This window comes from Plutella xylostella, chromosome 10 (genome assembly GCF_932276165.1).
Source record: "Plutella xylostella chromosome 10, ilPluXylo3.1, whole genome shotgun sequence".
NCBI lineage: Eukaryota > Metazoa > Arthropoda > Insecta > Lepidoptera > Plutellidae > Plutella > Plutella xylostella.
Genome location: NC_063990.1, coordinates 8,525,088 through 8,538,972, shown reverse-complemented (window position 1 = coordinate 8,538,972; position 13,885 = coordinate 8,525,088). Strand labels below are relative to the sequence as shown.

General features: G+C 39.4%; 1 protein-coding gene across 5 annotated transcripts; it reads left to right on the top strand.

The window, feature by feature from the left end:
• The first annotated feature begins 121 nt into the window (after nt 1–121).
• On the top strand, nt 122–13,424 carry LOC105381520 (solute carrier family 2, facilitated glucose transporter member 5). Of its 5 annotated transcripts, XM_048623667.1 has the most exons (13): nt 122–401; nt 3,455–3,555; nt 4,886–5,125; nt 5,346–5,492; nt 6,332–6,492; nt 6,934–7,058; nt 7,464–7,604; nt 8,070–8,207; nt 8,804–9,006; nt 10,163–10,375; nt 11,451–11,553; nt 11,802–11,970; nt 13,161–13,423. In XM_048623667.1, the coding sequence occupies exons 3-13, from the start codon at nt 5,093–5,095 to the stop codon at nt 13,264–13,266; spliced, it is 1,539 nt and encodes a 512-aa protein (XP_048479624.1). In that variant the 5' UTR covers nt 122–401; nt 3,455–3,555; nt 4,886–5,092; the 3' UTR covers nt 13,267–13,423. The 5 variants fall into 5 exon arrangements, with proteins under 5 accessions (XP_048479624.1, XP_048479622.1, XP_048479621.1 ...); XM_048623665.1 differs by lacking the exons at nt 3,455–3,555; nt 4,886–5,125 and adding an exon at nt 11,034–11,166 and having other exon boundaries at nt 10,163–10,242; nt 13,161–13,424; XM_048623664.1 differs by lacking the exons at nt 3,455–3,555; nt 4,886–5,125.
• The last annotated feature ends 461 nt before the right edge of the window (nt 13,425–13,885 follow it).

The following is a 13,885-nucleotide window of genomic DNA, read 5'->3' as shown; positions in this document are numbered from 1 at the left end:
AATACCAATATTAAAAATCGTTGATAACAATTACAATTACTTAATTTTTTTAAATTATGATAGGAAATAATTAAATCATACAGATAAATACATAGTTCATACATAAATCGGAGAACAAATCTGCTGAAAAAGGAACGTATGTCTTGAGTATTTTGTTGGCATGGTTACAAAATTTAATTAATTTCTCTCGGAATTTATAGTTGTAAATCTCCTGCGTAAATTTATTGAATTTTGTAACTGAACGGTATGAGAGGGGCCCATACTCTAATTCCCGCAAGATTCTTAACTTTAACCGGTCACCTATGTGTGATGATAACTTTGCTATGGGAGAGCCAGAGGAGTGTGAAACTTTGTTTGCCAAGTCAGTTCCACAACAATTATCTTCAGATTTATCACGACCGGTAAGTTTCTACAACACTGACCAGCATGGAATTGAATCTCTGTTAGTTTATTGAACTTGCTTGCCCAGCATATAGTTTATATAAGTGATTTTAAGTCATAATTTGCCTTCGTAAATCTATAGGCTGATCACCAGGCGTGGAACGTCCGCAATGCGCTTTCTCGTAGTTCATCTTCATTTTTTACAAAATAAATTGATATCATATTTTCAAGAGGATAGAATAGATAGTAGCTTACAAAATAGTAGGTTTTTGAGACTAACCAACTGAATAATACTGAAGTGTGTATTATTGTATACCTACATGTTAGGTTATTTAGTAGGTTCCTAATTAATATTATTAGGGTCTAGTTTATTATGGTTAGATAATTAATTAAACCTGTTTCAATTTAAATTCACTTAGGAGGGATGTAGAATAGATTTTTACACCAATTATAATCCATTAACTACTGGTGCTCACCTGAAATTATGTATTGGTCAACTTATGAATGTGTATTGGTTCAATTTGGACACAGAAAATGAAAATATTAAATAATTTTTCTGCTTCCCTTGTCTTTACTACTGCTTTGTTACTCATAGGATAATGGTAATGAATAATTGTGATGATGTAGATTCTATTTACCAAACTATTATTGTGAATTCAAGGCAGGTACAGGGGTCCAGTGCACTTACTACATAGCTGCAATACCTATTACTCACAAGCACAGAAATTAATCTTAGGATTTTGGTGAAAATCAAAAGAGTTTTATGAAATTATTTATAAGAAAATCACCTACCATGGTGTTTATTATTTAGAATTACAAAATAAACCATTTAAAAGTTGACAGGTAACTTCAAACTATTGCACACTTCAATTAAATAAACGCACAGTTATGTTTGTATTTGATTCAAATACCGCCACTTCCAATTACATAAGTAATACTTGTGCTGAAAGTAAAGACTGAATAGACTATCTGTAAGATATTCTTACACATGGGAAGCCACTGTTTGGTGTCTTTTCACCATTGTTATTGGAATGTGTATGAATTATGTCTCGAGATGTGTGTGTGAGGTAGTAACACATTAGGGCTGGTTATTCTCATTTTCTCTGTTTATGTTTATCTGCCCTATTTAGCAGTTGACCCATAGTCTTACCCTTATCAGTAGGTACATATTATTATTATTGCGTTTATTTATACTGTCATCAAGATAAATATATAAAGATCTGTTTCTTTTATTTATTTACTGTATGTATGTATGTAAATAAATAAAAAAAACAGCTTTTATTAAGCATTAAAAAAATTGGCTTTAAAAAAATAAAAAAAAACATGATGTAAACAACATATCAAAAAATGCATTACAATGATAATTTATTTTGAAAAGCTTAAACCCATAAACAGAGATTATGGGTTAAGGACATCGACAGCAGCATCCCTACAATCGGTGGCCATAATGGTCCAGTTTGAGCCAGTTTCAGGTGAATAGTTTACAAAACAATAGGTATTATATCTGTGCGCGGGTGCAGAAGCGGCAGTTGGCCTGACACGTCCGTCCGCGGTCAGGCGACTCGTCCCCTCACGTGATTGGTCACACGGGAGGTTCCTATTTCAAATTCAAATTTCGCGAATCCGTGCACACAATTTGTAATAAACACTTCTGGGATTCCGGGACCAAAATTATTTTCCCGCCGGATTTAAGTTCAAAAGTTCTCTTTGATCGATTAATGGGGTCAACGGCCTCTAGCGAAGTATGGAATTTAAATTTTAGTTCCTATTTCTTTTCTATTGCATTATCATGTTAATTAAAACGTTGGTTATAATGATTTCATAATACCTAGTAGTAATGTATTCAGTTTGTATTTATGTTATCTTTAAACATGGTACTCTCGGTCAAGGTGAGTTTACTAATGCTTGTGGTTGTGTTTAAATTATTTACTTAGTTCAGTCTTTAGCTTTTGTACGTAACAGTTGTGTGTGTTTACTGTGACATGGTTCGCCCGCATAATGAGACAAAGGTCTGTTGTATAAAAGGTCAACCTCCTGATCTAGACCCGTGGGTGGTTACACTATTTCTGAGTCTATAAATTATTTTCAAGCTTTTTCTTTGCTTTTGTACATACATAAAACATAGGTACATATATCTTCATACCATGCTTCAGTTATGTAGGTAACCCTAATGTTTTCGGACGGACAGGCAGACAGACAAACACTGACAAATCTATCAAGTTATTTTTTCCATCTCACTATCAAGATTTTTATAAAATATTTTTTTTATCTAGCCGTTTTTAAAAACGCAAAGCTGCATAGGTAGAAATCCAAATAAAATAGTAACAAAACTAAAGACTACTTAATACGTATCTCTAACAACATAATGATACCACGCTACACACTGCTAGGTCAATGTTAACTAAGCTCACATAGCTATTGTTAACGCTAAGAAAGATAAACCAACACCAACCTAAGTAGGTATCTTGTCTATTATTGTGATAAGTGGCTATAGCTTTGCTTTTCACTACCTACAATGCATTTAATTAACCTATAGACTACCTATCGGTTCATATAAAATTTCATTTCATCATAATTTATTTCCTAACTTTTTAAAAGCACGTATTTATCTATAGAATGTAGTATTGCTTTCTCTATGACTATACATAAACTCTGGCGTCGCGTCCTCGTCCTAACTCCTAACATGGCTGATATGTGCCTGGATCAAGGCAGTTGTTCTCCTTTTCATGACTCTTATTACCAGGAGGATCACTGCTATAATTTTAATACGAACACTACGCATGGACAACCACTTGCTGGACCTCCTAAGAAACGCCACAACACTATTCGCGGTCTTCCTCATCTAACCACTACCGGCTACGTCTGTCTAAAGTTGCCATCGTACGTCGGATCATAAATTTATGTAAGATCCGTGTAGACGGCGTCGGCCATGTCGATATCGTGGACGCATTTATGTGTTTTTTTAAAACAATACTGAAAGCGATGCGTCCGTTGTGTACGATGCCGAAAGGTAGTCGCTTACCTTGAAATAACTTTATGTATGTGCCATAGTGATCTGTTTGCATGCTTGCAGGTTGGTAGCGGGCTTCGGGGCCGCCATAGCTCTAATACTCCTTGAGTTCACCACCTTCATACTCGGACTAACAATGTTTTCCACTTCTGTCTCGCTACTGTGTATCCTTTTTGTGAATAACCTTTAATTTTAAACCTTCTTTCTATAATGTTGTTATGTGTGCCGGTTTATAGAAACTAATATTTGGCTTTACCTTCATAGAATAATAATTGCATGACTCATTAATTAATATTGGCTATTTACTTTCGGTATATCGTATGTTAGATTATTCGTCTGAAAGTACGTAAATTAACAATTTTTATATCGAGGTAGGTAGAGGTGTACTTAGGAATCACTTAAGTTTCAACCATAAAATTTTATTGAGCGCCTGTCTCAGAGAGATCAGCTTTAAACCAATAATTTATGAACCCATTGTTTCAATCAATCTTTCTACGATCACACCTTCACACACTACACACCATATTACCTTGATCAAACAAAACTATCTTAATAATTAATAACACACTTAATTATAAAGTAACGTTTGTCCGCGAGTGTCGTTGCCTCTCTTTTAAAGTTTTTCCTATGAGGATTATGTTTAACGAATTTCCAATTTAGTGGTAGAGCAAAAGTTGTTTCAGTTTAATATGTATACCACTTTAGCATCACTCTGTAAAAGGTAACTACATTATGTCCCCGTGGTGCCATATTTCACCCAAAGAGATCTAATTCGTTACAAACAGACAATCATTTTATTCTTTATAATATTAGTGTATTAATTACCTAGAATGTTGCGATTACGGAAACGTACCTTCATTCACGTTACTTTTACAATTGTTTGAGTTTTCCTCCTTGTTGCCCGGGAATAACTCAAGACTACCTGATCACAGTCAATAAAATCAGTATTATCTTTTATCTGGTGTGAATAACACTGAACAAAATCAAGAAAATATTTTATCAGAAACGTTATGCGTAGATGGCTGGTGACACAGGTGGCTCACATTGTTTAATTTTTAGTGCGACAAAATAAAGGTGATACGTAATGGATTCAAAATCCATAACCGATAAAGAGTTGGTGCCCATTAAACATGGAATAGTGAGTATCAGATCATTCATTTGATATAGTCAAATTGTGTTTATCATCTTCAAAATAAACCATTTCGGCATCGAATATGAGCTCTATTGAATTTGCGTTCATAGCAATCAACCTCTATCTGAACTCAATTCAATCTCATCTTTACGCTCTTTGTTAGCCACTGGTATTCGTTTAATATGTCTACTTATAATAAAATTATTGTCTGTCTCTAAGAGCCTTATATGATATTTATTTATGTATCTACATATAATACCAACTATTGTAGCATAGCATCCCAATTCCCAATGCACCTACTTACACAAATGACTCCAATTCACCATCTGTCCACCAATTGATTCCTTAACCTCATGCACCAGCGATCGGCAGCCACGGCCTGGCTTCAGTGATCCTCACCTACTTCGTGGTAGACGGCTGGCTCTGCGACTGGTTCTGGATAGTGTTCGCCTTCTGCTCCGTACTACCGTCTGTGGTCGACACTGTCACTGCTATCGCTACCATCTTTACTGCGAAGTGGTAGCAGAGGCGGTGTTTCTCGCCTGCTTTTTTAGTCGCGCCAAGCTATAATGTGTGTTAAGAAGATGGTGGTTAAGGACTTTGTAAGTTTTGGTGTGAGCGACTTATAAGTGTGAAATGTGACTGTTAGACTATTACTCGATTCTGTGAGACTTCGTCTACAGTTTCGTTGTTTCGTTAGTCGTGTTTTGCGCACGATGTACGGCCATTTAGTGTAAATATTCGTCAATTTGTTAAGTACTCCTTCAGGCCCCCCGTTATATTTCTTTGTTTAATTACGATTCACCAAATGTTTCGTTCCAGATTTCGTCGGAGCATCAACAGTTAACACAAAGCCAGCAGTACAAGGCGGGATGGTCGTGCTACCTGGTGCTCGCCGGCGTGGTGACCACGCTGGGACTGTCGCTGCCCGTAGGTTACAACATTGGAGTCGTCAACACGCCAGCTGAGGTAATATTTACTTATTTTTTAAGGTTGATATGTGGTAAAAGGCCGTTTATGGCGGATATTTTATCACTTATCTACATTCTTGTAACTTGGTCAGTGGATTTAGCACTGTAATTTTTATGTATATGTATGAATAAGGGGATTTATTTAAATCGAAAAGTAGAGTTCACAAATGCATTGCTTCTGGCGTAAATGCGCGATTATGGTAGCGGATATGAAAGATAAATGTGTTTAATTAGTTTAATTACCGTCTTACAAGCATTTTATTTATTAATTACAGGATGGCAACTAGCAAGACACATTTGACTTTCTAATTATGTCATTGTAAAAGGCAAAGAGTCAGTATTCTTTGCCCTTTACATGTTTTTACGAAACCTACATACTCATACTACTTGCATAAGATATAAACTGTGAGAAAACCTTGTCTACAATCTACGCTAACCTATGATCATCTACTACATTGTCATCGGTATTAAAACAATGGCTCGATATAATTCGTAGACAAGCGCGCACTTACATTTAATCACTCACTGCCTGTGTTAATGTTGTAATTATTGCACTATCTACGGTTATTATAAAAACTACTATAACACGTCAATACTAAAATGAACTCAAAATAATCTTCCTAATAAGTTTTGTAAATGTTATTTTTAAATAATTACTATATATTTCTACTTTTGACAAAAAACTGGACACTTCTGCTACACCAACTTTCAAAAACACCCACTTCATAACCTCTTATATAGCCATCACAGGTGGCGCCATCTACAACTCTAACAAAACCCACCCTATTCCAGGTAATAAAGAAATTGTATCTAACAAATCTCATCCTTACTACCTAGGTAATAAAGAAGTTCTGCAACGAGACCGTAAGCACCCGCTACGACGCGGCTCTGAGCGAGGCATGGCTCAACGTGCTGTGGGCTTCCGTGGTGTCGGCCTTCATTGTGGGCGGCTGCACGGGCTCGGTGATGGGCGCCGTCATGGCGAATAAACTTGGCAGGTGAAGTGTTAGGCCGTTTTAAAAATGTCTTTTGATGTTTGAGAGGTTACTTGATCGGGAACGTTCATAACCATCTTCGATCAAAATCGGTTTAGCCTTTGAAAAGTTATGTGATTTTCCATAAATTATCGGCGTTCATCAACGTTAATATATTAATGTCTTCATTTTCTGTACAGAGTGTACTGTTTGTCAAAATGAATTTTCGCTTTTTCATTCATTCATTCACTGACTCCTTCCCGTCACAGGAAGTACGTGTTAGTGGCGACGGCAGGTTAGCCGTAGTGTTGCCTTTAATACGAATGTCTCTTGTATGAGAGTTTATTGATGTTTAATTCGGTTAACCTTTTCAAAAGTTATACACTCATTTATAATAATTATAAAGTGTACTGTTTGTCAAAACAGATTTTCACTTATTCATTCACTCACTCGCTCCCGTCACAGGAAGTACGCGTCAGTGGCGACGGCGGTGCTGTTCGTGGCGGGGTCGTTGAACTTCGTGCTGTGCCGCGCCGCCAACTCAGTGGAGATGCTGCTGCTGGGGCGACTGCTCGTTGGACTGGCTTCAGGTTTGTATAGACAGGATATCTTTTAACGCGGCAAGTTGGTGTGGCAAGGTGTGGTGGCACTTACCTAGAGGTGAAATAAGGCTATCATGTGACGTATCAACCGTATACCTATGTCCAGCACACCCTGGAAAGGCCACTGACAACTTAGACTAGCTATTCATTTCACCGTCCACGATGATAAAGCAGTCCAGCTGTAGTATCACTTTTTTACTGCTGGTACTGCCTAACTCTTTCATAAGATGTGTGTGGTATCCTAAGTTTTTCACACTAAATTATGACACAAACATTGAATATATCTATCCCTATCCACCTGCAATTTGTAATAGCCCTGTATTTATTGGCTGTCACCACTCTTTCGCGACATATCGCTACCACAAATAATCACCTCACATTTACCCCCGCCAGGTCTAACAACGAGTATAGTCCCGATGTACCTCACGGAGCTAGCCCCGCTACACCTCACGGGCGCGATGGGCGTGGCCTGCCCCATGGGGGTCAATGTCGGCGTGCTGGTGGGACAGGTCATGGGCTTAGACTTCTTGTTGGGTGAGTTGTGTGTGGATGATGATGAGATGGTCGTTCTAATTTTACATGTGTATTGCGTGGAGCTATTGACCACTACCTACGGATTTAGGTAATTTGTTAGTTCGTCGCCCGCACGCTAAGAAGAAGAAGCATGGAGTTTAGAATTCATAACCATTTGGATGCTGGAAACAGAGTAAAATACGTTTATGACTCTGCATCAGTGTGTAATATCAATAGGTACATATGTATGTAGGTTTTGCAGATCCATCCGCCGGTTGTACTAATCATAGTAAATACCCAAATTGTAACAATATGATTACTGATCCAGCCAATTGTGCTCTAATAAAGAAATAACTTGGCTTTATTCATTCATTTCCGTGCACTTTGGTCCCATGAATCAAGCAAATTTCGCTGTTTAACTTGATGTTATGTTTAACTTGTTGATTTAATGTTATGTGATTAAAGATGATATTTCTTTGTCCACAGGTGGTGTTGACGACTGGCCTTACCTCTTGGCCGTGTATGCGGTTCTAGTCATTATATGTCTACCTCTGTTAGTTATATTACCAGAAAGTCCAAAGTACTTATACGTAGTTAAGAGAAACGAAGCAGTTGCATCTAAAGGTATGTATTTGCATTATGTATGTATATACATACATATTATGCTCACGACTGTAATACCCGAAGGGGTAGTCAAAGGTTAAGGTGACTCGCAAGCTTACATATTGAATATGTTATCTTATCTATCTTTAACTAATACCTACCTATCACAAACCAGAATTAGTTAGGATAGTCCTAAAACAAACCAACGATGCAGTGGTGTTTGTATTTGTTTATATGCACTCATAAACCTTCTGCAGCCAAAACCGTGCATTTTTTATTGTATGTGTCTAAAGAAAATATTGAGAAGATAATTTTGCATTTCTGGTAGTGAACTAACAGCACACAAATAAACTTCTGACTGTCAAGGACTACAAATTTAAAATTTAACGCCTGTCCAGTCCATAAGTCCAGTGAAGTGGATGTCAAACGCCTTATAAACATGATATAATCCGTCCTAAAAACCTTTTTTCAGTATATTAGAGTAGAAACTATACAAATAATAACTACAGGTTCTAGACCCACAAACTTTACACTACAAATGCACCAAAAAGAACTCGTAAGTATGTAATTCAACTCATTCAACAAAGACCTACAAGATAACTAATTTCTAATTCCAGAGCTATCCCGCCTGCGCGGCGTCTCAGCCAGCGTATTAACAGCCGAGCTCGAACTCCTTGGTACCGAGAGCGCGGGCGAGGGGGGCGGCGAGGGGGGCGAGGGGTACAGCATGGTGGGAGTGCTAAGAGACCCGCGCCTGCGCCTGCCGCTGATACTGTGCTGCGCCATGCAGGCCGGCCAGCAGACCAGCGGGATTAATGCCGTAAGATACAAATGAATAAACGAAAAGAATGAATGAAAATACCTATAATGTATTTCAGAAAATTGTGCATAAATAGTATGTACTTAAAGTGTCGCGAATGCTGTTCTGAATTTTGGTTATTTTTCTATTATAGATATGTATTTGCGGCTCTGGTATCTCGTATTAGACCGTGAACCCAAGCATGTAACCATATAGCAGTTCAGCGAGATCCATACCATAGGTACTAAGTTAGTATATATGCTTATCGTAGTACTAATAAGAATACCAGGGTATCATACCCGAGCTAGAGCTACTTGGCTCCGAGAGCGCGGGGGAGGGGGGCGGCGAGGGGGGCGAGGGGTGCAGCATGGTGGGAGTGCTGCGTGACCCGCGCCTGCGCCTGCCGCTGATACTGTGCTGCGCCATGCAGGCCGGCCAGCAGACTAGCGGGATCAATGCAGTAAGATACAAATGAATGTATGAAAATATCTATAGTGTATTTCAGAACATTGTGCATAAATGGCACAGATCGAAGCACTTGTGTTGCTTCCGCTATAAACCTAGTATTAGACCCTGACACTAAGTATACTGCAGCATTTAACTATTTAGCAGATCCGCGAGATCCATACTAGTTATACCAGGGTATCATACCCGAGCTAGAGCTACTTGAATCCGAGGGGGCGGTCGAGGGGGGCGGCGAGAGGGGCGAGGGGTACAGCATGGTGGGAGTGCTGCGTGACCCGCGCCTGCGCCTGCCGCTGATACTGTGCTGCGCCATGCAGGCCGGCCAGCAGACTAGCGGGATCAATGCCGTAAGATAATGATAAACAAATGAATGAATGAAATGATTGAACGAATGAAAACATAAATATAGTGTCTCGTACGCTATCTCTATACTTAATATATATGGCTGCCTCCGATATCTTGAAATATATCGTGAGCTGTAGCAGCATATTACCGTATAGCAGTTCAGCAAAATCCATGATCATAATACCAGGGTATCATACTCGAGTTAGAGCTGCTCGGTACCGAGGGCGCGGCGCCGGCCGAGGGGTGCAACATGACTCCGGTCGAACTTCATTCTCCTTAGCTTGTTAGCGCTTCTCGCTCTGAGCGGCTCCTCTCATACTCCCTCTTATACCGCCCTTTACATAACATACCCCATCTCTCTCCCCAGGTATTCTACTACTCGCAAACGATCTTCCTCCAAGCCGGTCTCACGGACACGCAGGCACAGTACGCGACCATCGGCTGCGGGTTCATCAACGTGTGCACGGCCGTGCTCATGCTACGGTTACTGCCGCAGTTCGGCAGAAGACCGCTGTTGCTGGGCTCTGTGCTGTCTTCCACGGTGTTGTTGGCTTTGTTGGCCGCTAGTATTAAGTTTTTGGTGAGTGTGAAATGTGCGAATATTAATTTCTGCAAAAATCATTAAGTAACTTGTGAAAAACTGTCTTTGGGTTTCTGCTGGTATGAACACCGGGTAACCGGGTCATAAATTGGGTATTTATGAGTGTATCCATCTAGCAATGTGTCAATCGAGCATGTATTAAACAGCTCTTTTTGTTGTTGTCATTGCTTGAATAAAATCAGCCGTTCTAAAGTAACACTAGACTATCAGCTGCGGCTTCATCAACGTGTGCACGGCGGTGCTCATGCTGCGCCTGCTGCCGCAGTTCGGACGCAGGCCGCTGTTGCTGGGCTCTGTGCTGTCTTCCACCATATTGCTGGCTCTCTTGGCCGCTAGTATTAGGTTTTTGGTGAGTATTTTGTTATGAGTGAGATATATGCGAATATGTTTTTCTGAGAATATCAGTAAGCAATTTGTGAATATCCGGTTTCTAGTTTCTGCTGGTGGAACGCCAGGTAACCGTGTTGTAACGTAGTTGTTTATGAGTGTATCCATTTAGCAATCCGTCAATCGAGCGTTTATGAATCAGCCCTTTTTTATTGTTCATTCGAGGCGTAACTTAATCGGGGCTATTTCTAGCAATGCTCAAGTAAATCAGCCATTCTAAAGTAACCCTTGACTTGACCATCGGCTGCGGGTTCATCAACGTGTGCACGGCGGTGCTCATGCTGCGCCTGCTGCCGCAGTTCGGGCGCAGGCCGCTGTTGCTGGGCTCTGTGCTGTCTTCCACTGTCCTGTTGGCTTTGTTGGCCGCTAGTATTAGGTTTTTGGTGAGTATTTTGGCACTAGACTTTTGACCTATCAAAAAAGAGACACGTAATGAGTGTAAAATGTGCGAGTATGTTTTTTTTACGAAAATTGGTACGTAATTAGTAAAAACCCGGCTTCGGGTTTTGTTGGAGAGCGCCAAGTAACCAGTCATACGTAGCGTAAATAATTATGTATAAATTTATCCGTTTAGCAACGTTTTATTTTATTCGGTGGCTAAGTTAACCTATGGCATAGCTGTCTGAATTCGGGTGACTAAAATATGATATTTTTCATCTTGTTACAGGATGCGGTGTCGTGGATGCCGTTTGTGTGCATGGTGGCCGTGCTGTCCTATGTCTTAGTCTACGGGTTTGGGCTTGGACCTATACCTTACTTCATTGCTTCAGGTTCGTAACTATGCAGCATTCCTATCTACTGCGCTAATGACTTCGATAGAAAGCTTTTCCCTTCTTAAGTTTCATAAGCTAAGTACCTACGACAGTTATTTAAAAGAATAACTTTTCTATAGTATAAAGACAAGTAACCAACAAAGTTTCTATGGAGAAGTATTTTTTATGTCTTCTTGTGTCTTAGTATACCACTTTTGCAAAAACCCGTCAACACACTACATCATAAACCCTCTTACCCCCCACAGAGCTGTTCGAAGTGGGTCCCCGGCCGGCGGGCATGGCGTGGGGCTCTCTCGCCAACTGGGGCGGCAACCTGCTGGTGGGCATGTGCTTCCCCTCGATGCGCGCGCTGCTGGGGCCCTACTCCTTCCTCGTGTTCAGTGCTGTTACTGCTGCGCTGTTTGTGCTGCTCAAGTGAGTCACTCGCACTTGTTGAAGTTACATAGGAGAGAGCGAGATGGCGCGCATGTTGCGACCCAGGTCACTCATGTTGCGAGCCGATTCAGAATTATATGTACGGTCAAGTGCAGAGAAACCTGACCCCCCTCTCATAGTAACAATGCTTCTGAGGGGGGTCAGGTTTATCTGCCTCTTACTGTACGTGCTCTTAGATAGCTGCCGTCACCGACGCGCTCTTTGTACTGATTAAGTGATTTGCAGTTTAAATGATCTCTCGACACAAGCTACTTACTGCCTTAGGTAGCTAGCCTGAGACCGAGATGGTAAACGTTTGCTTATCGATCATCATCGTCAGCTAACTATCAGCAAATGCTAGATTTCAGCATCTATAAAGTAGCGCTACAGTACCCGTAATTGCAGTAGCCGTATTTAATTATTTTATGGTACCCCCTTCTTATCCTTTGTGTGCTATATTAATTTGTGTATTTCTGGTTTACATACTCTGATAATATTTATCTCACAATCTCTACAAATAAAGTGCTATTATAGGATAATAATTTATGTGTTCAGGCTTTTTTGCTATCAGTGTTTTCTCAAACAAATGCGCAACATGCATTTTACAAGTATTTATATAGTAGACGGTGTATTATTTATTATAGGACTACGTCAATTCAGATAACATTAGTTTATTTACTGACTAACTAGCCAGAGATGTCAATTTATAAGACCGCCGGTGTTTGATATTTATTTGATTGAATATAAATAAATAGGTTAGGGAATACCTTGAGTTATCCAGGCTGGCGCGACGGCGTAGCGTAGGGCTCCTTTGAAGACATATCCGATAAAACCTTCCTGATCACTCACACTTCTGGTTCTTCCAATTTAATCACCAAATTCAAACAGCTGGTAGCGATATTTTATCACAAAACCCACATATGTATACATAAGTATTCCGAAATATGCAATTAATCCGATCGCGAAAGCGCAAGAGAGTCTAAAATAAAAAAACCGACCGCCCGAATCAAAGAATTAATTACAACCAGAATCCGCAACATAAAACTACCCGCATTATACTTCATCCATAGACTAATTCACTTGAATCGGTATTCTAAGGAAAAGTTATATCGAAAAAAATATTTTTTTCGAATTTCTTATTGATATCTTACTCCTGTATTCTTAAATTAAAACCTTATTTTCTTATCCAGACTATATTTCCCGGAGACCCAAGGCAAAACTCCTGCGCAAGTGGCCCAGATATTCAGCCGCAGGAAACTAACGCCATCTAGTGACCCGCTGCGGAATAACGCGTAGCGATGCTCCTGAAACTCTCCTCTACTGGCAAAACAAGGTTTTTAACTGGTAACACAGCTCCGACCGTCCATTTAAAAGCGTATTTTACCTTTCACAGATTTGCCTTAGTAGGGTTATATTGACATTATGTAATCGCATGATTTGTATGAACAGAGCCTTACTTACACACAGTCATAATGTATTGCTACAATAAGTTGTTGAACATGGAGTGTTGGAACATGTTTTAACTATCAACGTAGCCATTATGCATTACTTTTAATGTGATCACATAGACCATAACAAGTCTATAAATGTATCAATGCCGAGCTAAGTAAATTCTGCCTTAAAAATTGATCCATTAATGGTACAAAGATGATGCCTATTCAGATCTAAATGTTTTAAATGAATTTTATTCGCAATCTCGGATACTTAAAATAATTGTAATTAGTAAAAAAACCCTAAGTACTTATATAATTTTGTGTGCTTATTAAAGAATTATAATGATATATTCTGTTTTTAACAAGAAAGCAATTATCTGAATTATATTGTTAAAATTACTTTGTCTTTGAGTTCAGTGTATCAGAGTACTGTTGTAATTTTATATGATAAGAAGTCCGCTCAACATGACTGTGTTATGTTT